At 44.2% G+C, this 24355-nt stretch overlaps 5 protein-coding genes across 5 annotated transcripts; 2 read left to right on the plus strand and 3 right to left on the minus strand.

The window, feature by feature from the left end:
- Nucleotides 1-21: 21 nt before the first annotated feature.
- On the minus strand, nucleotides 22-1266 carry LOC108157426 (mitochondrial pyruvate carrier 2). Its single transcript, XM_017289475.2, has 3 exons — nucleotides 982-1266; nucleotides 879-919; nucleotides 22-613 (listed from the first exon to the last, which is right to left on the minus strand). Exons 1-3 carry the CDS (start codon nucleotides 1145-1147, stop codon nucleotides 353-355), a joined length of 468 nt encoding a protein of 155 aa, XP_017144964.2. The 5' UTR covers nucleotides 1148-1266; the 3' UTR covers nucleotides 22-352.
- A 2452-nt stretch (nucleotides 1267-3718) lies between these two features.
- LOC108156837 (importin subunit alpha-4) lies at nucleotides 3719-6490 on the minus strand. The gene is made up of 6 exons (XM_017288546.2): nucleotides 6364-6490; nucleotides 5905-6060; nucleotides 5445-5825; nucleotides 4528-5358; nucleotides 4295-4471; nucleotides 3719-4220 (listed from the first exon to the last, which is right to left on the minus strand). The coding sequence occupies exons 2-6, from the start codon at nucleotides 5962-5964 to the stop codon at nucleotides 4125-4127; spliced, it is 1545 nt and encodes a 514-aa protein (XP_017144035.1). The 5' UTR covers nucleotides 5965-6060; nucleotides 6364-6490; the 3' UTR covers nucleotides 3719-4124.
- Nucleotides 6491-9116: 2626 nt separating this feature from the next.
- Nucleotides 9117-10871, minus strand: LOC108153872. The gene is made up of 4 exons (XM_017283972.2): nucleotides 10279-10871; nucleotides 9583-10158; nucleotides 9357-9516; nucleotides 9117-9292 (listed from the first exon to the last, which is right to left on the minus strand). The coding sequence occupies exons 2-4, from the start codon at nucleotides 9772-9774 to the stop codon at nucleotides 9165-9167; spliced, it is 480 nt and encodes a 159-aa protein (XP_017139461.1). The 5' UTR covers nucleotides 9775-10158; nucleotides 10279-10871; the 3' UTR covers nucleotides 9117-9164.
- Nucleotides 10872-16369: 5498 nt separating this feature from the next.
- On the plus strand, nucleotides 16370-19237 carry LOC108157030 (protein SON). The gene is made up of 2 exons (XM_017288843.2): nucleotides 16370-18388; nucleotides 18452-19237. The coding sequence occupies exons 1-2, from the start codon at nucleotides 16514-16516 to the stop codon at nucleotides 19136-19138; spliced, it is 2562 nt and encodes an 853-aa protein (XP_017144332.1). The 5' UTR covers nucleotides 16370-16513; the 3' UTR covers nucleotides 19139-19237.
- A 313-nt stretch (nucleotides 19238-19550) lies between these two features.
- Nucleotides 19551-23780, plus strand: LOC108157560 (zinc finger protein 878). Its single transcript, XM_017289674.2, has 6 exons — nucleotides 19551-20289; nucleotides 20715-21606; nucleotides 21669-21755; nucleotides 22354-22827; nucleotides 22891-23040; nucleotides 23110-23780. The coding sequence occupies exons 1-6, from the start codon at nucleotides 20152-20154 to the stop codon at nucleotides 23193-23195; spliced, it is 1827 nt and encodes a 608-aa protein (XP_017145163.1). The 5' UTR covers nucleotides 19551-20151; the 3' UTR covers nucleotides 23196-23780.
- Nucleotides 23781-24355: the final 575 nt, after the last annotated feature.

The raw sequence follows: 24355 nt of genomic DNA on the forward strand, positions 1-24355 counted from the left end.
TTCCCAGTAAAAGTACGTTCGTTTCACTACTATTTACAGTCTTACAATGTATTGGTTTATTTGTTGAAGATCACAAAATGTCCAATAATGAATTCTCGTATCAATAAAAAAGCATACGCGAAGCCTCCACATTTCAACTTAAGTAGTACGAATCACGTTTATAAGGCATAACACCATAAATAATAATGGTCAACAAAGTGTATACACGCAGATATAGATCTGCGCAGAATATACCCTTTTCAGATCCTTTCGTTAACGATGTGCGTTGTGGGATTGGTTTGTAAAATACAAATAGATTTAAATATATATATAGGGGGGATATGGGGGATAGCACCAATTCGATGGAAATTCTCTACTGCGTGAGGGCGGGCTTCTCTTCCTGCGCCTTCTTCAGTTTCTCCTGCTCCTGCTGGTACATGTAGGCGCGTCCCAGTTGGACCATCTGCGTCAGGCCGACAAAGAGATTCACGGCAAATAGACTGTAGTTCTTGGGTATGATCACCAGGGAGTAGCGTGACCAGACGATGCCCGTGGCCGCCAAGGCAGCGCATGCGGATACGGAAATTGTGTCCGCTGGCCTGGCCAAATCACCCAGTCCGGCTGCAACGAGACCCTAGACGGGAAGGGATAGATGTGTTAGCAAAGTTTTCCACAATCCACATGAACACGCACACGCACACACAAACACTCAGTTATCAAGCGCGTCCAAGCTGGTTGCTCGGAATAATCAAAATTATTTCATTTAATGGTACCTGCGCACAGATTTCTACTATATGGTCGCTGGGATTTCAATGTGTGTGCGATAATGAAAATTAGCGAAGGTCGTGCGCTCTCCCAGTTATGTAACGGCCGACTAGCAGGAGGAATTGCAAACTTACCCACTTGAATACGGGCGCCCAGAAGAAGATCGTTTTGGGACCTGAATAGGAACAAGCAGTTCAAGTTAAGAATCACGATAAGGTATCCCGCAATGGGACTCACCAGCTGCGTGCATCCACAGGGGACGCATCTTGGCGGGCACAAACTTGTCACAGGCTCCAATGAGGCCATTGTACACCTTGGAGTGAAGACCCTTTCCAGCGGAAGCAGCAGCAGCTGGCGGCGGCGGTGGCACGGGTGTCGGTGGCTGAACGGCTGTTGACGACATTATGCTTTTGACTTGAGCGAAAAAAATTCCACGAGCTGTGAATGTGAGCAACAATAAAAGCGGGCCAGACAAGACACCTCCAACCGGACCGAATAGCAATGAGAAAATAAAATGTAGTAGGAAACTACGAACAACAAAAGCCTCGAAGCATTGCCACGCGCATGGGAGCTCTCTCACCCACACACAGACGCTCGCAAACCAAAACGAACAGCTGAGAGCGATAAACATTTACGCCTTCCTATTAAACACTCTCTCGACTTTCTATCCCATCATCAAATATATCCCATTTACTATATAATATATGATACAAATACAAATCCACATTAAATATTCCCACTTTAACAAGTTTGGGGAAACCATCAGGTATTTTTGTTTCATTTCAGCAGGTTGTTTCACTTAAACATCCTTGACCTTGACTTTCACACTGGTGTGGTGTGGGGAGTGTGTGCCAATTTCCGCAGCAGCAGCGTAATGTTGACGGAAGCAAAAAGTATGCGAAATAAATGCAATAATGCAGGGAGTTCTAAAAATAATTTTGAATTAAAAAAAACCACGACCAGTGCGAATCGCAAGCAGTGTGACCTCTTAAGCCCCCTCTATTTAAACAGTTCAAAGACTTGAGGTAAATGGCGGAAAACATTACTGATTGTAAATTCTTCTTGTAGATGTCGTCCCAGCTTTCCTCTGAACTTATAGAAAAACCACGATTTCTTTCACCTGAACTACGCTAAAAATATTAAATTTTCATTATTTCCGGTGGAATATTAAAATACCCCCTTGGTCTACAATGGGTTAATCGATCTCCGTCAAGGATTGGAAGCCATATTCCTCTGTTTTAATATTCGATTTGAAATTACTTGTTAGCTAGAACTTCCATACCTGAACACAGAATTTTATCCAATTAATGAATAAATTGTCTACTTCACTGGCTCATTTTAAATCCAGCCTTTTATTGGATTTGGTCGGAAAAAAGGTTTTTGGGAAAAGGCTAAACAAATAAAACGTAAGTGAGCAATCGTTCCAATTTCTCAATTTTGATATTCCGCTGAATAATACTGGCTAACTAAGAATCTCAGCTCTGCCCACATAATTGTATGCCATTGATTAATAAGTTTTCTGCAAGATTAACTACTTTTAAGTACTCGTTTTTTTTTTGTATTGTGCAAAGTTTAAGCAAAACGTTAAACAAAAAACAGTGCCAACGTAAGGGAGTATGGAATGTCATGTCATATCTTACATGTTGCTGGTCAACCTAAATGGCTCTAAAATGAAAGAATCCAGTTCCAATTGAATGTTGTTCTAGCCAATGGATTACAATAAAATTTTTCATATGTAGTTATATATTATATTTTTATATTAATACGAGAAACATCTCTAATATGTAGATAACATTTCATTCAACTACATGTGCACGTAATTATTTATGTTGATATCGACTGCGGCCTCAAAGAAGGCGCGCAATTTTTTGATTGTTGGAAAAACAATAATTCTTTATATTCCACATACTTTAATCACAGCAGTGGGCAGGACAAATATTTTTCCATTTCCATCTGATTTGTATGTTGAGCTCACCATGTCTATGGTGATCTATGATCTCTATGCATGTCGTGTTCTTGTTTTTTGGAATATTTATGCATGTGTGCAACGCTCTTTACCTCCGCACAGTGTGTCAAAAACACTTCTCCAGCTGTGATTACTGCGCAATAATGACGAAAACGTGTTCAAGTGACGCACAAATGTAAATAAATGGTAATTAATGATAATGAGCAGGCAGCAGCTCGGCAGACACCTGGTATGCCGATATTATTTTAGTTTTCCGTAACTTGAAATCATTTCCAGGCAATCGTTTTTTTTTTGTTTTTATACCCGGTACTCAAAGAATATCGGGATATATTGGATTTATGTAGATTTATGTAACATTTATTCCAGAAGGAATGATGTACATATATATTCTTAATCAGCATCAATAGCCTAGTCGATACAGACAAGTCTGTCCTTCCGCTTTGATGAGCGCCTAGATCTTTCGAAAAATAAAAGCTAGAGCAAACACATTTTGTGCGTCAGACTCCTGTGATATCACACTGAATCAAGTCTTGTTTCAAAAGTTTCGCCACTTCCCTTCAGATAGCGAAAATCTGTGGCATCCACAATATTAAAGATTCAAGAAACTATTATTAATATCTACCAGATTGCAGAATTTTAATCAGATCGAATTATGGGTATAGCCAGAATCAAGGAAAATATATCCCGTGACTCCCCTGCGACACGATCGGTCTCTCTTCCATGTCCAATAGCGCCCCCTGACGGAGTGAGCGAGATATAATGGAATGAGTGGTAGACCTGTTCACAATATCTCGACTGGTTTCTTTTTTTTTATCGTTTTCATTAGTTAGAAATGTATACATATGTAATTTCAATTACAAATCAAAGGCGTACATAATATTAAATTATTCCATATAAATCAAATAGTTCTACAATTTTTTTTTTCTTTTTCGTTATGTATGTCATTTCTGTGTGGTATATCGGGTAGCAAATCGGTTCGGTTTGCCCCCGTTCACTATACAAATCGAATTATGTTTTCTGGCGATCCACATGCACATTTATTAAGGTGTTTTATAATTTTCTTAGCACAGAATTGAGAGAAGCTAAAACTGATGACAAGAGTGCGTTTTTTGTCCGGCTCTCTAAATTTTTTCTCTTGGGGGCCGGGGCTGATGCTGGTTAAATAATACACTTGCTTTGGGCTGCTGCTGCTGGCAAATGGTGCAATTGTTTTGGGCTTTGAGAGGTGGAAATTATGTATTGCTATTATTATAATGTGAAGTGGTTTTCTTGCTGCTCCCATATTTTTATACACAAGCTTAATGTGTAAGTAAATGTAAGTTTTAGCACTCTTCGCCAAAAAAAAACTATCTGTCTGTCTGTTGCACGCTTTTGCTTGCTGCTGCTGCTCTGGTTTTGGTTTCTCTGTGGATCCTTAAAAATTGAATGAGTTCATTGGTAGCTTGTCAGCATTCGGATCAAAGTTGTATTGTGTGCCATCTGATGAGGGGGCCATGTTGGTTTGTTCGCCCTGTTAATAAATAAACATATTCCAGCAATCAGAAAAATCCAATGTTTTTGTTTACTTGACGGCCTGTCACTCACCTCATCCGTAAAGTACTGATCGATGATTTCGTAAGCCAGTTTATAAATATCCACATTCTCGTGGCTCTGCAGACGCTCAATCTTAGCCAGACCCTCGCACTCCTCAATAAAGTTGGCCACCGTCTCCACATGTGTGTCGGCCATTTTTAGCATATTGTTTAAACCATCAAGCACAACCTGGAATAAAAATGGTTACTCCTGGACATAGACCGCACGCAGGGGACATCTCTTACATTGATAACTTGCGTATCCTGACATGAGAGGAGATCACAGAACGGCGGAATGACACCCTCCTTGATCAGTGTGAAGACCTGCTCGCGGTTGCCGCTAATGGTCAGATTGCTGATGGCCCAGGCGGCCTCCTTCTGTGTCTGGAATTCACCCTTGCTCAGGTTCTCAATGATTTTTGGCAAAAGACCCACATTGATAACGGCCTGCACTTGTGACTGGTTGCCGGCGGTGATGTTCGAGAGGAACCAGACAGCCTCCTTTCGTATCTTCTCCTTGGGATGGGAGAGCAGGACCGGGAAATAAGAGAGCGCCTCATAGTTGAGCACAACCTGTGTCTGCTCATCCGATCCGGTCACAATATTGCCCACAGCACGCAGAGCAGCTGTCTGTACCTTGACCTCGCTATTGCCCAGAAGGGGTATCAGCTTGGGCACCACGCCGCTTTCAATAACCATTTGAATCTGCTCGTTTCCGCCGTCGGTCAGATAACTAATCGCCCAGACCGTGTCCACCAATATGTTCGTGTCAGTGTGGTGGATGAGCACATTGAGTGCGGGCAGGATTTCGTGAATTGTGGAGGCTGGTGGGGGTGGATCCTTGTTGCGGCACAAGTTCACGATCACCCAGGTGACATTGCGCAAGAACGAAATCGGTATGTCTGGCTTAATGAACGACAGGAGTGGCTGGACCACGCCGTGCTTGATGACAAAGTCGCGCAACATGGGTCCGTCGCCGATGATATTACCAAGAGCCCAGACGGCCTGTTCGCACACATTCGCAGCGGGAGAATTGAGAAGTTGAAGGAAGAGTGGCACTGCACCTGCGCCAACGACCTGAAAAGCATCACACATTGCCCCGACCCAAGATTAGCACTTTCCTCCAGCGAGCATTGAGCACAGTATTGGGGTGTAATCATTACCTGATTGGTTTGATCTGATGTGCCAGAGGCAATGTTGGTTAGGGCCCAGGCAGCCTCAAACTGCAGCATTGTGTGATTGTGATTCTTTAGACACTCTACCAAAATGGGCAATATGTCGCTCTGGATAAGATCATTGATGGGTGGATTTTTGTCCGAGGAAAGCAGCTTCCGGGCGGCCTGGACGGCTGCCAACTGTTGTTCTGGTTTGCTGGAATCTGCTGCGGCCTGTACCAGCTTCCTCAGGTTAATGGAAGTGGGCAACTGCTCATCCTCGTCTGTGTTCGAATCCAAGTTCGGGACATTGCGGCGCTTCAATATGGTCTCCTCCCGCTTGTTCTTCCTAAGCTCAACCGTCACCTCATTGCGGCGTCGTCGCATCTCCTGAATAATTATCAAATATATTGATGTTGTGTTAGATAATTAATTGCCTCTGGGGCGGGGTCTAGCGGTTTCGACTTACATCCTGATCCTTGCCTTTGTTTTTGAAGTTTTGTAAACGATTTTGCTCCAGCGACGTCATTTTGTCGGCTCTGTGTGTGCTTGTGTGTGTCGAGTAATGGAAAATATTCTTTTAAAAATGCGTATGCTAAACAATAAATTTGGTGGCGTCCACCTCCTGAGGCATTCAGTAATTTGTTTCAATTACAGAGGCGAAGAAAAAATGTAATCGCACGCACACATAAACACAAATAACAGGGCGTAGGGGCACGGTAGCAGCAGTGAAAAAATATATGTACGTCGTCCGACCGTCCCACACAATCGAATCGACCAACACAATTGCACAGCACAGAGCAACACAGTCACAGCAATAGCAGCACGATGGCATAGACGAAAAAAGAAATGGCGAATAAAAGTTGATATTTAGCTCTGCATACCTCTTGTTCTACCATTAAAATCCACTTGAATGTTTTCAACTTACGTTTGCAGCTAAAATTATGGGTTCAAACTACGACACTGGCACTTTTTCCCGTGTGAAAAAGTGATTTCGATTTTCCTTTTTTTTATAAAAATTGCAATTCGTGACAGCGACGTACTTGAAGTTGGCTGCGGCGCTGGTTTATCAGTGTGAACCTCAGAAATATACCGTCTCATTTTGAAAATATACTGACGAACTCAAGTTCTATTATAAAAATTCCTCGATTTTGATATTCCGTTGAATATTACTAGCTAGATAGAACCTTCAGCCATGCCCACGCAATTTTATCCGATTTATGAATCAATTTGCTAATTGACTGGCTTGTTTAAAATACTTGCGTTTGTTGGATCTTGTATAAAAAAAGGTTTTAGGGAAAAAGGTCAAACAAAAAAACGTAAGAGAAGGTAAGAAAACGTAAAAATGTGCAACAAAAAAACAGTCGGATTGATGTCACGTCAATGTTGTTGGTATCTGAAGACTTGTTGCTTGTCAACCGGCCAATTGTACGGCCAATTGTATACCCTATTCGTTAATATAGATTCTGTTTTCAAAACTTTTTTAAAACGTAATAAATAAAGAAAAATCGTTGTGCCTTAGAACAGTCAGTCAAACCTTTCTTCAATTCTATAATATCCATTTCCAGGGTATGCAGATCCGCGCCATGTTGATATCCGATTTCTCGTCACATGAGTTTAGCCCGATTGCCGCAACTTTTGTGCCGAATGGAATGAAGAATGGCAAAGGAAAATCGTAGTTTTTATGTTTTGAGAACATTTTTGACGATTTTCATTGGTCAAAAGAAATTTTACTTTGGCAATATGTTTTGCAATGCATTTTTACGATTTTCATTGGCCGAAATCAAAAATCAGGTCGTTATCGTTTCAAAACCCGCCCGGGCGGGTGCCAGTCGGACGCTTGTTTGCTTGTAGCTGCTTGTTTGGTTTGACTATGCAGTTCTTATCTCTTATTGTTGTGCTCAGTTATGACAGATTTTCGACTTTGAGCTTAGCTTAGATAAGATATCAAGCTAGCGCTCTACGTAGAAAATAGATATATGTGCAATCATGTTTATTCATGTTTTGAGGGTCGCAGTGTTAGCATCTTTTCAATAAAAATTACAAGTTGATTGATTCTGTACGTAAGAACTCATAATTGCATCAAACCAATAGGAGTATTAAAGAAAATTGAACTTTTAGTTAAAAATGCCTCGTGGTTCAGAATTGTCTGAGGAAGAACAGGGAAGGATCAAGCGAATGAAGTTAGCCGTCATGAAAACTGGTCGCATCGCTTCGCTAATGTATCGACATCGTAATACAATTTCGATCTTTTTGAAGGATCTAGACGGCTACCGCATAAATCGTCGGCTTGGCCCGGTACCAACCATTACCGAACGCACAAAACTGGGGTTAAAAATCACCAGGCAACGTGTGTGCCAAATTTTTACCGAAAATTTGAACCTCAAATTTCAAAACAAAGTTGGCAAACCTCGCTTAAGTAAACAGCATAAATATGCGCGCATGGCCTTTTACGAAAAACACAAGTTCTGGGACTTCGAATTCAAAAATATAATTTTTGACTGCCATCATAAGTATTGGAGAGATCCGCGTCATCCACGGGCAACTTGCTACAAGCGGAACCATGGCGGTGGATCGCTTATGGTATGGGCTGCATTTAAAGGAAAGTCGCCAATTTGTTTTGTATCTGGCCGAATGAATGCTCAAGCTTATATAGAATTGGTAGATAGTGAGCTAATTCCATTTGCTGAGAATTTCCATGGGGATCAATGGACTTTTCAGCAGGACAATGCGCCATTACACGTTGCCCGTGCTACAATAGACTATTTTGAGAGCCACAAGATACCATTGATGAAGTGGCCGGCAATGAGTCCGGACTTAAATCCAGTTGAGGATCTGTGGGGAATACTTTCAGCAAAAGTTTATGCCTGTACAAAGCAGTACGATACATTGAAGCAACTAAAACAAACAAAACAAACAGAATGGAACAGGATAGAAATAACAACACTACAAAACTTGGCAAATTCAATGCCCAGTAGGCTGAAAAAGCTTCAGGAGCATAAGTAACTCCATTAATTATTAAAAGAGTTCATCTTCCCACAAACTTGTTCCTTGGAAATTTTTTTCATAAAAAATATTTTTTGCTTTTATACCATTATCAAATTTAAAATAATTTTTTTTTTGTTATTAAAAAAATTAATATTGAATTTGTTTATGCCTTTTTGTTTTGTACTGAGCGAAGAGCGAGTTGATCAAAAACAGATTTGATCGGGTCTTTTCTGTCCCTTTTCTGAATGTGTCCGTAAATGAGAGTTTTTTATCAGACACGCCGAAAGAGTCAACCGTTGTTTGCGAGGTCTGGGCAAATCTGATTAGGTATGCATCCCATATCACAGATTTTGATGAGAACGATGTTTATTTTATAACACGCGTAGTGGGCATTTTTGCTATATTATAACTTTATCATGTCTTTATAGCATAGCTCGCAAACAACGGTCAACACTTTTTCCCTTTGCTGTCTCGTCACTGACAAAACAGAACGAGGGGGAACATTGTGAGTTGCTGCGGACACCGCAATAGCCGAGTCGATTGAGCCCTGTCTGTCCGTCCGTCCGCCCCCACAAAGAACGAAAATCTGTTGCATCCACAATATTGCAGATTCGAGAAAACTAAAAACGCACAATCATAGAGAATGACCAGGGCTTTTCTTGCTGTGGTGCCGTCGTTGGTGTTTCCACTTCCATTTTGTTTTAATTTTTAATTTTGGTGTTACATAAATAGATTACAAAATTATATTAGTGAATTAAATTTAATTTGTTTTTGCCCCTTCGACACTCTGTCCTGGGCGTACTGGAAGAATTTTTGCGTGATTCGGTCGAAATCGGCGTCCTCTAACGAAAATCTTTCATTAAATCCCGCTGTAAAAAAATAATCATGTTTATTATATTACAATATACATATTAATTTGAAAATAATACTTACTACGGATGGCTAGAGTAACCCGCAAGCCCCTAATGCACTTTTTTGCCTCTGTGCCCCGCCAAGAGCACTGTCGTGCGACCTCGTCGGACACAATTGAACGCCAAGAACTCTGAATCCATTTGTCGAATGCTTTCTCGCCCGACATCATTAACTCTGCGGTCTGTACAGAATTATATTTGAATATATTTTTCAAATTTAGCTCGTGAGTTTCACTCAAAACACTTACCACATTTTTGAAGAAACTTTCTTCCTGCAATTTACGCTCAAAATGGTCTAATTCTTGAATTGTTGTGAGCGGTTGGCAAGGCAGAACTTCTTTAGGTTTGCGGATCTCTCCACAAACCTTCGCCTTAATGGAGCCAATTTCGGAACGAAGAGCCACCATTTCCGCTGTGTTTCGGTCCATTTTATTAATCATGATATCCAATTTTTTGTCCAGGTTATTTATTCCGTCGAGTTTATTAAGTATCAGGTCTATTTTTTGGTGCAGTTTATTAATTTTTTCTATGATAGCTGTTGATAAAACTGGTTGATTCGAAATTCTGAACTAAAACATTTGAAAAATCCTTACATGGTTCTGGAAAACTAAAGTCTGCTGCATTTTCTTCAATAATATTAAAGTTCGATGTACTTTTATTGATACGCTTCGATTCGCATATATATTTCCGGCTTTTACGCTTAAATGGCATTTTTTATTAATATTAGTACTCCCCTGTGTATACAAAAAAATGGTGCGCAAAGTCAGTTCCAGCGAAAATTGTTATATTCGTTGACGCAGGTTGCCTGATGCACAAGAAGATGGCTAGAAAAAAAATATATACACAGAATGTGTAGATTGTTGTCTTTTTGGGGTCTTATACTGCTCCCAAACTCAAATTTTGTGCACTATACTATACTATTAAATAAATAATAATTTACTTACCGATTTTTCTTTTTTTTCACTATTTTTACGATTTAACTCCCCGTTTACGTCCTTCTGCTGCGGTTTTTAATCACAAAATAAAACAAAACGAAAAAACTGCGGCGTTGTGCCGGGTCGCAGTTTGACATGTTCGTTCATGTTCTATTACGTGATCCGGCGTTTCTTGCGTATTGTGCCCGTTTTTAAGTCCGTTTGTAATAGTTTTGCGGGACTTTGGTCGTCGCACGGTTTTCGTCCGGTAAATGCTCTTTTCTGAGTCCGTCTGCGAGCATTTTGTGAGACTTCACCCGTACCTACATATGTATATATTTTTTCCGTTATGTTTCACTTTTCTGTCTATTTTTCACCCGTTTTTAAGTCTGTTTGTGATAGTTTTGCGAGACTTTGTCGTCACTCGGTTTTCGTCCGTTCAATGCTCTTTTCTAAGTCCGTCTGCGAGCATTTTTCTCCCGGATTTTTATCATTTCTAAGTCCGTTTCCGGACATTTTATGATAGTTCCGTTTTACTATCGCTCTTTGGTCCACTGGGAGGTCTAGTTCTGTTTTGCCTCCAGCATGTTTTAGTGTATGGGTGCATGCATTCTCACGTACTTTGCGTGTGTGTGTTTAGTATTGCTATAAAAAGGCGAGCACAGTCGAATCCACGCGACTTTATTTTTTTTTGTAACTGTAAACATCTACTCTTCTAAACCTAGTGCGCAGGGAGTCAGCACCGTGCGCACCATGGCACCCCAGAACCTCCGCAACCTGGAACCTCCGCACCTCAGAACCCCCGCAACCTGGCACCATAGAACTTCCGCGCCATAAAACCACCGCAACCTGGCATCCTAGAACCTCCGTATCTTGGCAGTTGCGTCGTGAACGAGCGCTGGCCGAGCGTGGCATTTGTGTACTTACTTATGTAATGTATTGTGTGTGTATGTATGACTTGATGGCCACAATGAAGTGTACATTATCAATAAAAATCTGTTTTGTTAAATCTTGCAGTCTCCTTTGGCACTCATCGCTACGTATGTACATACATATGTATGTATGTATGTATACTTACCCATCAATATCGCGACTTTGAACGTATATACATATACATATGTACATAAGTACTTATATGCACATACAAGTGCAAACAGAGAAAATGTATGTACTATGTCCTTTCAAAATACTTACTATCAATGTACTTTCCTACTTGGCTCTAATGCGACTTCATAGGGGGACAACTGGCTCTTTCGTTTCACTGCACATAGACATGTGCATTTTGTCACTCGCAATCGACTATCCTTCTTGAGAGCGCCTTGGACCCTCATGACTCATCCATTGGTCTTGTTTGAGTTGTTTGTGCAGAAATATATATTCTTCTCATTGATTTGAATAAGTCTATTACCGAACATACACCTTTAATGGGCCTCCCATAGACCCAAAAAACTCCGTCATAGTCTGTTCTTTTCTTCACGGCTCACTCTTCCTGTGCTGAGGTTTTTCAATAACTTTTCTTGCGACCCCCGACCAACATTCATAGAGATTGCAATTTAGACCTTAACCTCCCCTCCTGTAGTTCCTCTTCTGCACTTTTTTGTCTTTGAGTAGCAGATGTTGGTGTTTGGGTTCGTAAACCATAATTAAATTGGCAAACGTAAAAAAGACAAGAGCCATCAGACAGAAAATTCCGTAGATGCTCTGCCCTACATGGTATATTTTTTTTTCTGTTTATTTTGCATTAATGGCGGAATTTTGTCACTCGCAATCGACTATCCTTCTTGAGAGCTGTTCTCTTAAGCTGTTCTCCGTCCGCACACGCAGCAGCATCTAAAGATTCATGAAGAAGAATATACGAATTGATGGTAAATATATGAAAACAAAATACCCTCAATGGACCGCGATTTATCAAAAATTTCGCCACTCCCCCTTCCGCCCCCGCAAAAGACAAAAATCTGGGGGTATCCACAATTCTCAGAGACTATTAACGCTAGAGTAACCAAATCCACTCCTGTTAGATCTCACTATAAAATAGTGTTGGGTAAACATCGTTCAATTTACTGAATAAGTTCGTTCGTTCATTTTTATGCAGTGAACTAAGTCGTTCTTTTAGTTCGTTCCTTTTTGTTCATCTTATTCGTTCTTTTTCGTTCATCGTTCTTTTTTGTTCATCGTTCTTTTCCGTTCGTTCTTTTTTGTTCATCGTTCTTTTTTGTTCATCGTTCGTTTTCGTTCGTTTTTGTTCCTCATGTTCGCTATGTTTGAGCTGGTATGGCAGCTCTTTTTGTTTTGCTCATTTCGTTTTGTTCGCTATTTTTGAGTTGGTATGGCAGCTCTTTTCACATTTTGTTGTGGCGGACTCTGGCAAGAAAGTTGAAAAGAAATTTAAACTGTTTTGAAATGTCGCTTAAACGTAAATTTAGTGCTTTATGGAATCACTTCGATGCCATAGATGACAAAAAGGCAAAGTGCAAGTACTGCAAGTCGGATTTGAGTATAGCCGGAGGTTCACAGAGCAATTTAACACGGCATTTGAAGTTGAAACACCCAGCTTCTCTCGATGAAATTGAACGACAAGGAAGTACTGAAGCCAGTTATTCTGCCGCCACAACATCGCAGCAAAAAATAACTGCATTTGTTCAGAAGCCACCGACAGCGCGTAAAAGTGAGCAATTAGACAAACAGTTAGTGCGAATGATTTCCAAAGGCCATCATGCTCTCCGGATCGTGGAGGAGCCGGATTTTAAGAAGCTGATAGAGGACGTTTCAAATTGCCCTGGATATAAGTTGCCCACACGTAAAACGCTGTCTAATGTGCTACTTCCAAATATACACAGTGAGTTAATTGCCAATGTGAAAGAGAAGATAGCATCTGCATCTGGAGTTTGTCTCACAACTGATGGATGGACATCGCTCACCAATGAGAGTTATGAAAATATTCGCTTATAGCTTTAGCTTTTCTGCGCACACTGCTCATTTTTTCTAGAGCTTATTGGACAATTAGATTTAGGGTATGAGCAAAACACCGTATATGACTCCAATTGCCGGTTCTAATAGCAAGAGCAATGTTGTGTGCATTATCGGATGCTATTGCTGCGACTTTGTTTTCGAGATCCCATTCATTCAATATTTTTCCAAAAAGCTGCACAGATTCGCAGCAGTTCAAGTTACTAAAAGAAACTTCATATCGATAAATTAACATATTTGTTATGTTTCCATCCTTTCTTTCTTCCTAATGATCTGCAAAAAAAAGGAGACAAATAAATATATATTCATTTTATTTTGTATTCCTACAGAAACTTACGGTACGTTTCCGAGTTCGCATCCGTTCGTAAATGACGCCGCCTTTATTAGTCCAGTCTTTACTTTCCTCGTGCTCGAGTCGTGTCACGATCTCCTCGGCAAGGAGCTTGCAGCGTTGGCGGTTCAATTCGATGTTCATAGTTTGAAAGTAATCAATAACTATGTCCGTAATGCGACCTCTTTGCCTGGATTTCAGTTTTGCAGAGCCACGTCTCAGCTTTTGCCACTGTGATCGGACGTCTGCGTTTGCATTGAAAATTTTGAGTATTCCCGGCATTGTCTGTCGGCCTAAGCCCCCGAGTTGTGGGACAGGAGAAATGATGACATTAGCGTCATTGGGGCCATCAGCGTCCCCCAGAACCATGTCTACGGAGGCCTGGAGAAGAACATCTTGTTCCTCGATCCGAACGGGAGTGGCAGAACGGTCAGAGGCCGGGGACGGACAGGGCACCTGCAAGAGCAGAGAGGAGTGTTAATTGATTCCTCTAGAGGAATTCTTTGATGGGTAACCTAACTGCACGGTCTGACGCTGATTCTGACCACCACCAGCCAACGTTCCGTGTTGCACCGTTACCGAGCTGTTGGTGTTCTGGGCCTGGACAATACCGGTAGTCACCATTAATAGACTCGGAGCTCCGGCTGCTGCGTTCTTGGAGTGATCGAAATGATCTTGCCCAATGGAGTTTTTGCACCGATTTTGTTCGGAGCTACATGGCAGGGGAGCCCTCGGCCCGAAATCCATGGCCACGGCCAATATAAGGCGGAGCAGGAACACCAGGAAGTCAGTTACCATCGACCCTCTGAACAGTTACCATCGATCTTCTGGACAGTTACCATCGACCCTCTGAACAGTTACCATTGACCTTCTGGACAGTTACCATCGACCTTCTGGACAGTTACCATCGACCTTCTGACATCGACCTTCTCAAGAGTTACGATTAAGCTTCTGGATATTTTATCATCGAGCCTCTGAACACTAAACAGCTACTACCGAGCCTTCACAAGAACCTTTCCCTGTACCGTGCCGCCTATCCTTCGACAGGATCATTCACACAGTGCCGTGTATCCTAGTACCGGAGCTCAGACCCAGTACCGTGCCGTGTATCCTTCGAACAGGATGCCCCACTTCAGTGCCGTGTATCCTAGTACAGGAGCCCCATACCCAGTACCGTGCTGACAAGGACTCGCACCGGCACGCCGATTAGTCTACCATGATCAGGATGAACATCCGCTGTATAGCGTCACGCAGGAAGGACGAGCTACAGAGCCTAGCCAAGAAGTTTGGACTAGGAGAAACTGGGACAGTAGAGGACCTCCGGAGCCGGATCACGATGCCGTGCAAGCAAGGCTGGACGAATTGGCCACACACTTTGGGAAAATACCGAGCCCCAGGGACCACTGGAGCCCAGCCACGTCGCCCGGGCCAGAGAGCCGGACGAAGAAGGAAGACAGCAAGGAGGGACCAAAACTGCGATTAATTATACCCGAGTTGCCCAGCATGAGCCGAGGATCCACCCACGGATACAACGAGTCAACGAGCTGCCCAAGGACCACTCCCAGGAACCAGACCCAATACCACTGGACCCCCTGCAACACCGAGCCACCAAATGACCATGGAAGGAGAGCAGCCACGTTTTCCCGAGGGACATCGGGTCTCACGCCCCGGAGGGGGTGAGATCTCGTACTCCTTACTGGCGGACAAACTCCGGAAATGGGGATTTACTTTCGACGGCCATCTCCGGTCTCCTGACAGGTAAGGCCGAAGGGTGGTTCCGAACTTTTCAGATGCAGGGACAGAATTGGACGGACTTTCGGAAGGAATTCCTGGAATTCTTCCTGCCCCCCAGATACTTCCAGCGTCTGGAAGACACCATACGAAGTCGGGAGCAGAAGCCCAAGGAATCCTTCCGGGATTACCTGATGGAGCTACGGTTGATGATGCAGCGAGCCCAGTATACTCGGGAGCAGGAACTCGACCGGATCTACGAAAAACTCCGCGCGGAGTATCAAATGTACACGCGCAGACAGGATTTCCGATCACTCACGGGTGGAATGAACCCAGCTCATCTAGGCACGGGACCGAGAATCACTCCGTAGCATCGGGACCACGCAGAATCATCGCAGAAACGGCCATTTCAGTGGTTCGTGCACAAGCCGACAGAAGCTGTTCTGCTGGGAATGTGGCCACCCTATACGAAGTTTTTGAATTTTCGCTCTCTCAAATCGTAGTTCCGCGTACCATTTATTCCACTGGATTGCATTAAAATCCTTGTCACTCATTCACTTTTAAACAATTTGACTTTGGCGCTCAAGTTTAGCGGACCTTCCTCTCTTTTTTTTGGGATTTGCTCTGTATTTTGTGATGGGATATCCTCTCTTCGTGGAGGGATTTTTGCTCGCCACAATATCCCCAATTGAGCAACATTTTGCATACCCTGGAGAAATGCATGGGAGAGAATGTTTGTCATATCAAGCTCCAATATATGCAGAAACTAGTCAGTCTCTACTTTAAAGCTATATCAACGATATTTTGCAGCTTATTGTCTTCTTATAGAGACCAAGAATTGGTATCGGGATCGTTTGGAAAGGTAAGGGTATGGAAATGCCCATACTGCTACAAGTTAAAAAAAGCCAGTGAAGTAGAAAATTTGTTTATTAATCGGATAAAATTATGTGGGCATGGCTGAGGGTTCATTTTAGCTGGCAATATTCAACGGAATATCAAAAACGAGCAATTTGTATAATAGAACTTGAATTCGTCAGTATATTTACGGTATATTTTCAAAATGAGACGGTATATTTACGTATATTGATGAGGGTCGGACGGTCACACTGGTCACTATTATTGAAATATTCTAGGCGTGCAAAAATAAATAAAATAGCAGAGAAACTATAAATTTGCGTACAGCTGGAAAGGATATGAATGAATGTATAAGGCCAGCCCGGGGACACGGCCATCGCAATGACGGAAAATTCGGAGAACGCCTCGAATGTGGAGAGTTCTCAATTGGAACAGTCGGGGGAACAGTCTTCCCCCAGTGGTCCTTCTTCGCAGATCATGGTAAAATCCGAGAAGTTTGATGCCGATGTTGAGGCCAAGTTGAGAGCCTTGAATGCGAAGAATAAGTCGGAACAGAAGCAAAGGCATAGCCATGGCCAGCAGGATGACGACACGGAAGACGATGACGAAGACTGTGATGGCGATGGCTCCTCTGTGGATGATAAAAAGGCCATTGTGCCGGTGAAGTCGTCCAACGAAATACTCGCAGAACTCTTTGGCGTTTTCAATGCAGCACCTCCCGCGGAGCTGCTCGATGACAAAAATCTTCTCAAGCTCAAGCACAAAAAGGTCAAAAAGGAGAAGAAAAAGAAGAAGAAGACGTCCAAATCGGATGGCGAGTGTTCGGAATCGGATGCGGAGGGCAAGCACAAGCACAGGCGGAAAAAGCATAAGCATAAACACAAGGACACCAAGGAAAAGGATCGCAACAAGGCCAAGGAGAAGCAATCTGCTGCTCATGCTCCTGTTGTTTCTGTGGTTTCTGCCTGTCTCAAGGAGAAAGAGAAACCTGAGACTAAGAAACGAGCCTCGGAAAGAAACAATCATGCGGAAGTCCTGCAACCAAAGAGGGAGAAGCGGGAGCGAGAGCGTGACCGCAGCCACAATAGCTTCTATAATGGCTACAGGGTAGGCGAACGACCCAGCGAGAGGCCCAGCGAAAGACCCAGCAACAAGGCTCGTGAAATGTCCGATGTCTCGCTCTCCGACGAGGAATCATATCTCCGCGAGAAGGCCTCCAACGGACGCCGACGACCTCAGAACAGCTTCTATGATGTGAAAGAAGAGCCCAAGGAGGAGCTCCCCCAGCTGCACCACGGTAAGCGCAATGCTTGGGACTCCGGCACGAGGCGGCCACGTCGGTCAAGGTCCCGGTCTCGATCCCGACCTCGAGATCTGGGCATTGACAAGAAGCGGCTTCTGGAGGTGGCGCGCAAGAATGCCATCCACATGTTCAAGCGGGGAAATCTGCCGGGTGTGGCCGATATGACGCCCGAGGTGAAGGACAAGGTCTTGATCAAGATGCGTTATGGGGGACGTACCGTCCAGGATCTGACGGACTTTTGCAAGAAGATCTCCAGCGGCGATGCGCTATCCGATCTCAGCTCCGACGAGGAGTCCGATACGGATAAGAATGGGAATGCGAAGGCCTTCCACCACCCCTTCCAGCTCAAAGAGCGGGAACCGATTGTGATGCACATCCGCAACTCCACGCCGATACAGCCGCGGAGGGAGGATCAAACCAAGGCCATAACCATGCAGTTTCCGGTGTCTTCAGGGCAGGAGCATCGCAAAACCGAGACCTGGGTGCCTGTGGGGCGCAAGGATTCGTTGGCCCCACTACCATCGCTACCGCCTGCCAAACAATCTACGAATATCTTTCAGGACATACAGAAGAATGTGTTTGCCAAATCCATACCGCAATTGGAGAAGCAAGAGCCCGCCTTTAAGTCGATAGGTGCAACAGCATTGGAAGCGTCTACGTCTACGTCTACACCTTCACCTGTGACCGGACCTGCACCCGTTCCCGCACCGGTTCCTCCGCCTCGTCCAGAGCCAGTTCCAGCTCCAGTAATTGCATTCACTCCCGCTCCGATACCGTTTGTGCCTGAGGTCCCCATACCATCTGCGACAACACCAGTGACGCCCAGCCTGTCAGCAACGACGCAGCATCATTCGTCACACATTCGTGCTTCCATCTTCCCGGAGTCGGGGCCGCTCAGCATGGATGTGTCGAGTATAATTACCCAGCGACTTAGTGCCATCCGTCGACTACAGGTGAGTCTCCCTAGCAATGGCCTATAGCATCCCAATCTGAAGCCAATCTGAATTATTGCGCAGGCAAATCCCACCGACTGCGAGGCCATCAAAATGATGCACAACGCACACCGGGACATGTCCTCGTGGGCCTCCTCGAAGCATCTGCCAGGCCAATTCACTGGCAGCACGGGCGCCCACGTGATGAAGGCCCATGAGCTGAATAGCGGTCCGCAGCTGTGGGTACGTCGGGATCAGCTGACCTCCACCAAGCCGGTGACGGGCGGCATGGGCATGGCACTGTTGCAGAAAATGGGCTGGAAGCCCGGCGAAGGACTGGGACGGTGCAAGACGGGGTCCCTGCAGCCGCTGCTGCTGGATGTGAAACTGGACAAACGCGGACTGGTGTCGCGCGAGGATATCAAACGGCAGCCCCCGCGCCCAGCGGCCGGGCAGCGTAAAAACAAGGATAGGGGCTGCGGCGGCGTCGGTGGCGGCCCTTCTGGCCAAGGGGTTGCACCCATGGTAGTAACGGTGGACAAGCATCCCGTGTGTGTGCTGAATGAGCTGACATCGAAGAACCGGTGGACGCCGCCGCAGTATATTCTGCAGCAGGAATCAGGCCCGTCGCACACACGCAGTTTCCTCTTCTCCGTGGAGATCAATGGGCAATTGTACACCCCCGACCGGCCGTGCAACACCAAGAAGGAGGCCAAGCTGAACGCGGCCAAATTGTGCTTGGAAAGTTTGGGCATCTTGCAGCCCAGTTAGGGGCGTAATCTATGATGCTAAGGATAAGGAAAGTCAGGATATATTCTGTAAAGATTACATGTAAATACGTATAAAATTAGTTTTAAATCTGAACCGTAACCATTTTCGCGAAGCTTTCCATCTGGCAAAAGCTTGCAATGTTTGCAGGAAAGCTCTTAGAGAAAAAAATAAGAGAGCCGCTCTCTTAGCAGTACAGTGGCATGGGAAAGGCAAGAATAGGAGAGTTTGAACCACTAAACGGCTTACGCTCAGCTCAAACTGCTTTTGGTCCACGGTGCAACTCTCGGCTTGCCATTTGCGAAAGAGCTTTGATTGCTGCTAACGGGGCTAAGGCGCAGGCCAAACAAACAGCTGACGCGAAGGGCCTGCTGCAAAGGGGGGGGGGGGGGGGGGGGGCGTGGGAGTGGGTATATTTGCAATCCATTAAATCTCTCGACACGACACTCCCAAGCAAAAGCAGCTTAGCCCAAACATTGAAGGTCAGTTCACGCGGGAGTGCGCTCCAAACAACTTCGTCGGATCGGATGGCAGCAGTAGACACAGGCGCAGGACAGGATATGGTCAATGGGCTGTTGTTGTTGCCATTGTTATTGTTGTCACCCCGCTGTCGCCCAGATACAGACACAAAACTTTTCTGAGTGCCCTAGTCCAGGTCCCAGCATCCATTCCTTGCGAAAATATTGCTGCTGAAAAGTGTGTGCATGTTGTACTACAGATGTTTCTTGCGTCCCACTGCATGGCCACAGAACTGGACGGGAATTCGGCTTTGGATTTGGCACAAACAAACAGCGACGACAATTGTCGGATGGTGATGCGGGAGCGGGAGCGGCGGCGGCGGCAGTGAAACGTAGTTTTTAGAGTTGCATAATTACACGCACACGCACACACCCATGCCCCATGCCCCATACCCATACCAATACGCATACCTGCCACTGCCACTGGCCATGGAACTGTTGGGCGTTGTTGCGGTTTGATGTGGCGCTCCTCCATGCATTTCGCTTGCTGCTGCAGCCATGGAAACTTGTCGTACCTGTGCGATTTCCATGTTTGTTTGCCATGGCAGCAACAATTTTCTGGACCTATTCCATCCCACCTGCTGGCAGAGTGAAATGGCCCAGATACGACTGGAGTTTGTCCACTGGAATCTGAAGGTACGTACACAACTTATGGTCGGTCTGTCGTGGAGTTGGTAACTGAAAATAACTCATTTTCCACCAAAGTGAAAGTCTGTGTGGTGTGTGGCAATGCAACGAAAACTGCATTGAGTTGAGTTTTGGCTTGAGATCTGATTACCCTTACTCAGGGGTCTTTGAACTTGATAATGTTTTTCGTTATGTCTATCAAACCGCAAGTCACTTATACTATAAATGTTTATAGATTTATAGATGTCTGTCTGTTTCTATTGAATCTAAAGTATGGAACTTCTCTGTAAATACAAATTTGTAATTTTTATGTCAATAGTCAATAGTCGCGCAACCGTTTATTACCCAAGTAATAGGAACACAATCTACTGCAGACCCGTTTAAACAGAGCCTTAAGCTTAGAGTTTTCCCCTTATATTGTAATACAATTGCAGATTTCTCCCAACGATGGATTGCCACAGAAAATATGCAGCGACTGTTTTACAAAGTTCTGCTCCATTTACACATTTCGACTGGGCTGCCAGGAAGCGCAGTTGAAGTTGTCGAACATTTATGACAAAATCGATGCCAGCAGCTTGGAGGATGAATGCCAGGAAGAGGAAGGGGAACATGAAGATGCGGAAGCTGTGCCAGAAACAACAATTATAGGAGCAACAACAACAACAACGACGGTTTCAACCGAAACACAACCAAACACTGCCACTGCCCCCCCAATAGAGTTTTTTGTGGAAACCATAGGCCACACCGAAGCGAGTAACGATAACGACTCACAGCCACTATACCAGGATGATGATGATGATAATGATGATGATGATGATGATGACGTTGATGCCTCTCAGGAACTGACCATTAGCTATGCCTGTAAGTTCTGCTTTAGGCCGCAGGAGAGCTACCAGCTGCAGCAGCTGCTCCTGGATCACATAAATGCCAGCCATGATCCAGAGCAGCCGTACAACTGTCCGGAGTGCGAGGAGTGCTTCCAGGATGCTGCCTCCCGGACTGTGCACCTCAAGAGCAGTCATGTGGAGAAGCAGTTCAAGTGCGAAGTGTGCGGCAAGCAGTACAGCGATCGGCACAACCTGCGCCATCACATCGAGAAGTATCACTCGGAGACGGACTTTGAGTGCACCATGTGCGAGAAGCGCTTCTTTACGCGCAAAAGCCTCAACTATCACATGAAGTGGCACAATCCGGAGCGTCAGCTCAAGTGCCGGCAGAGCGGCTGCGAGCGTTTGTTCATCAATCAGCGGCATCTCAAATGCCATGAGGCCACCCATACGGGCGCCAGTGCCAGGAAGAGCGAGCACTGTGGCTTCTGTGGTAAAAGTATGTATCTGCCAATACTGATCTGATAGTGATAGATCTACTAAATAGAGCCCTTTCCATAGCTTTCATACACCTAAAGACACTACGATGGCATATCTATAGACAGCATGGCGGGGAAAAGCCCTACAAATGCGCCAACTGCACGGAGGGTAAGTGGAGAGAGAGAGAGAGAGCAAACCAGGAGCGCAGAAACGATAGAGCCCTGAATAGCCTGATTGGATCTAAAGATTCAATCAGGTTGAGGGATCAGGAAACATAAACATAAACATTAACATTAATCATAACAATTTGTCGCATCATCGAACACTCTCACATTGAAACCAGCGCCTAAGATCATAGAACTGTGGCCCAGCCAGAGCCAGTCCTCAGCTGCCTCTTATATCGTACATAGAGTGTGTCTGTTAGTCAAGTCTGAAGCAACGGTAAACATAATGGCTATAGCAGCTCTTTTTGTATACCTTTTTTTAGCCAAAAAGCATGCCCTCGAAAATTAACAAAACGTTTTGTACTTTGCCATAATCTTAGCCCACATCATTAGAGTTTTTAAACCACAAAATAAATCAACCCAACCCAAGTCCAACCACCAAGTACGTACCCCCTTGGAGAGCAGCATGCATCGTACATATACTTACATACTACATATATATGTCTCTATTTCATGACACCCAATCACTAACCGACTAGTTACCATCCGAAACCTGTGCCTGTGCCCTATTAACAGTCCTCCTCTGCCATCCCCCTGCATAGTGTTCGCCTCGTACGCGGAGAAAAGGATCCATATGCTGGAGCGGCACAGGGAGAACCTAACGCCCATTGAACGCAGCGAATGCATGTTGTGCCGCCAGCCCTTTGGCAGCGAGCAGGAGCTCATACATCACATGTCCGTGGATCATTTGCAGCGGGCGGCCAGTGCGCCAGTGATTGCCAACAATAAGCGTGTCCTGCAGCAGAAGCGAGAGCGTCAGTATTCGGGACTCTTTCAATGCGACAGCTGCACCCAGAGATTCAATATGAAGTCGGCCCTGGATCGCCATGCCGCTGTCCATTCGGAGAAGGACAGGCCGCATGCCTGTCTGCACTGCTCAAAGCGTTTCAAACGGGCCCAGGACCTGAAGTGGCACATCAAGACGCACGAGAAGGAGAAGCCCAATGTTTGTGACGTGTGTGGCAAGGCCTTTGCCTTGAAGTATGTCCTCACACAGCATCGGCTAAGCCATGAAGGTGGGTAAATGATTCCCCTGTAATTGCAGAATTCCAATCAATGTGTTCTCTTTTCTCTGCCAGTTTTGGAGAAGAACTTTAAGTGCAACGTTTGCGGTCGGGCCTATCTGTTTGAAAAGAGCCTGCGGCTGCATCAACGCATCCACACGGGCAACACCTACTACAAATGCGATCTGTGCCAGGAACGCTTCGTAACGCACATTAAACTGAAAAGTATTTGAAAGACCATATCATAGCCGAAGGGACTGGACTGGTACTAAAAGTGTGATTATTGTGTTTCAGCTCATATGCAGAAAATGCATGCACACGCATCTGAGACGCCTTCACCGGACTCCCTGGATGATTTGATAAAGATTGTGATTTCCTAAACAGAACAAGATAGCAAAAGAAAGCCCCTACTGTACTTTTGTAGCCAAGCGCAAATAGAGAGAGAGAGACAGAGAGCGTAGCTCTCACTAACTCCTACTAAACTGACAAACTACCAAAACCAAACTACTAAAACCATACCCTCCATTCAACCTTATCATTAGACCATATGCGGCCGCAGGAACGCACCAGGGCTGAAAGCTTTATACTCTCTAGGCAAATGATTCACTCTCTATCATATATATCTTCTACTATATCTTTCTTCTTCCACCATCGTATTCCCCTGAATACCGCGAGTGCTGTCCATCTATATATTCACACACCTGCAGCACTTAGAAACACACGACCATTGACGACCATTTAGCGATAAGCAATATTTAAAAAGAACTTCAAGCTACACGGCAACCACTTAATGCTCAATGCATTTGCATTTATTTCAAAACCCAAAAAATATTTACAATATCTACCGAAAGAGTATAAGTCGTATTTAAAATATCAATGTACTATGAATTTTACTATGTGTAGTTCCAGATATATTTACCAAATTCGTGCTCTATAAAAACATCAATTTGAAAAGATGAAGTAGTTTTTTTTTTTTAATTTGTTGGTAATTTTGTACGGCTTTATGCACAGTGGTGGATACCGTCGATCGGCGCTAAATATTGAGTTGTACCATTAAAGGTTAATACTGTAAACAGCAATGCAAAATTTCCATCGCTGCATAATTTTCAAGAACATTCCGATGTATTCGAGCGGTATGGTTTATTAACAAATATTTGATATTGAATTGCATCCGGTTTTTAGATTAGTCTACCGCAACTATAAATTTTTTAGGCCCTGTCTCTTCTCGCTACCAATTAACAAAAAAAACCTGCTTATCCTGCATAAATACGAGTATGTTCCTTTAATTTAATTAATTAAATATTCAGAAAATCCAAGAAATGCAACTGAGCTGCAATCCGAAATCCGCGCGAAATACCGTATGTATTTTTGCAGTTACAGTTCGTTCATTATATTCATTGTTGAGATTATTAAGCACCTCAGAGAAGATATACTGTCGGAATTCTGGAGTTAAAATGATTTTCAGATCAGACTATGATTCTCGTTGAGCTATAACTGTCTTCTGCGGATGACATATTTAAACCATTTTACTTATCGATAT

The sequence above is a fragment of the Drosophila miranda genome, chromosome 2 (genome assembly GCF_003369915.1).
Source record: "Drosophila miranda strain MSH22 chromosome 2, D.miranda_PacBio2.1, whole genome shotgun sequence".
Classification (NCBI taxonomy): domain Eukaryota; kingdom Metazoa; phylum Arthropoda; class Insecta; order Diptera; family Drosophilidae; genus Drosophila; species Drosophila miranda.

Excerpts from the sequence above, each read along its gene's own strand:
- LOC108157030 (XM_017288843.2), top strand. The coding sequence starts at position 16,514 with ATGACGGAAAATTCGGAGAACGCCTCGAATGTGGAGAGTTCTCAATTG. Across the intron at positions 18,389-18,451 it reads GTGCCATCCGTCGACTACAG|GCAAATCCCACCGACTGCGA; the intron begins GTGAGTCTCCCT and ends ATTATTGCGCAG.
- LOC108153872 (XM_017283972.2), bottom strand. The coding sequence starts at position 9,774 with ATGATTAATAAAATGGACCGAAACACAGCGGAAATGGTGGCTCTTCGT. Across the intron at positions 9,517-9,582 it reads AAAGTTTCTTCAAAAATGTG|ACCGCAGAGTTAATGATGTC; the intron begins GTAAGTGTTTTG and ends AATTCTGTACAG. Across the intron at positions 9,293-9,356 it reads GGTTACTCTAGCCATCCGTA|CGGGATTTAATGAAAGATTT; the intron begins GTAAGTATTATT and ends ATTTTTTTACAG.
- LOC108156837 (XM_017288546.2), bottom strand. The coding sequence starts at position 5,964 with ATGACGTCGCTGGAGCAAAATCGTTTACAAAACTTCAAAAACAAAGGC. Across the intron at positions 5,826-5,904 it reads ACAAAGGCAAGGATCAGGAT|GAGATGCGACGACGCCGCAA; the intron begins GTAAGTCGAAAC and ends ATAATTATTCAG. Across the intron at positions 5,359-5,444 it reads CATCAGATCAAACCAATCAG|GTCGTTGGCGCAGGTGCAGT; the intron begins GTAATGATTACA and ends GATGCTTTTCAG.
- LOC108157560 (XM_017289674.2), top strand. The coding sequence starts at position 20,152 with ATGGAAACTTGTCGTACCTGTGCGATTTCCATGTTTGTTTGCCATGGC. Across the intron at positions 21,756-22,353 it reads ATGCGCCAACTGCACGGAGG|TGTTCGCCTCGTACGCGGAG; the intron begins GTAAGTGGAGAG and ends CCCCCTGCATAG. Across the intron at positions 23,041-23,109 it reads AACGCACATTAAACTGAAAA|CTCATATGCAGAAAATGCAT; the intron begins GTATTTGAAAGA and ends ATTGTGTTTCAG.
- LOC108157426 (XM_017289475.2), bottom strand. The coding sequence starts at position 1,147 with ATGTCGTCAACAGCCGTTCAGCCACCGACACCCGTGCCACCGCCGCCG. Across the intron at positions 920-981 it reads CCTGTGGATGCACGCAGCTG|GTCCCAAAACGATCTTCTTC; the intron begins GTGAGTCCCATT and ends GTTCCTATTCAG. Across the intron at positions 614-878 it reads GGGCGCCCGTATTCAAGTGG|GGTCTCGTTGCAGCCGGACT; the intron begins GTAAGTTTGCAA and ends CTTCCCGTCTAG.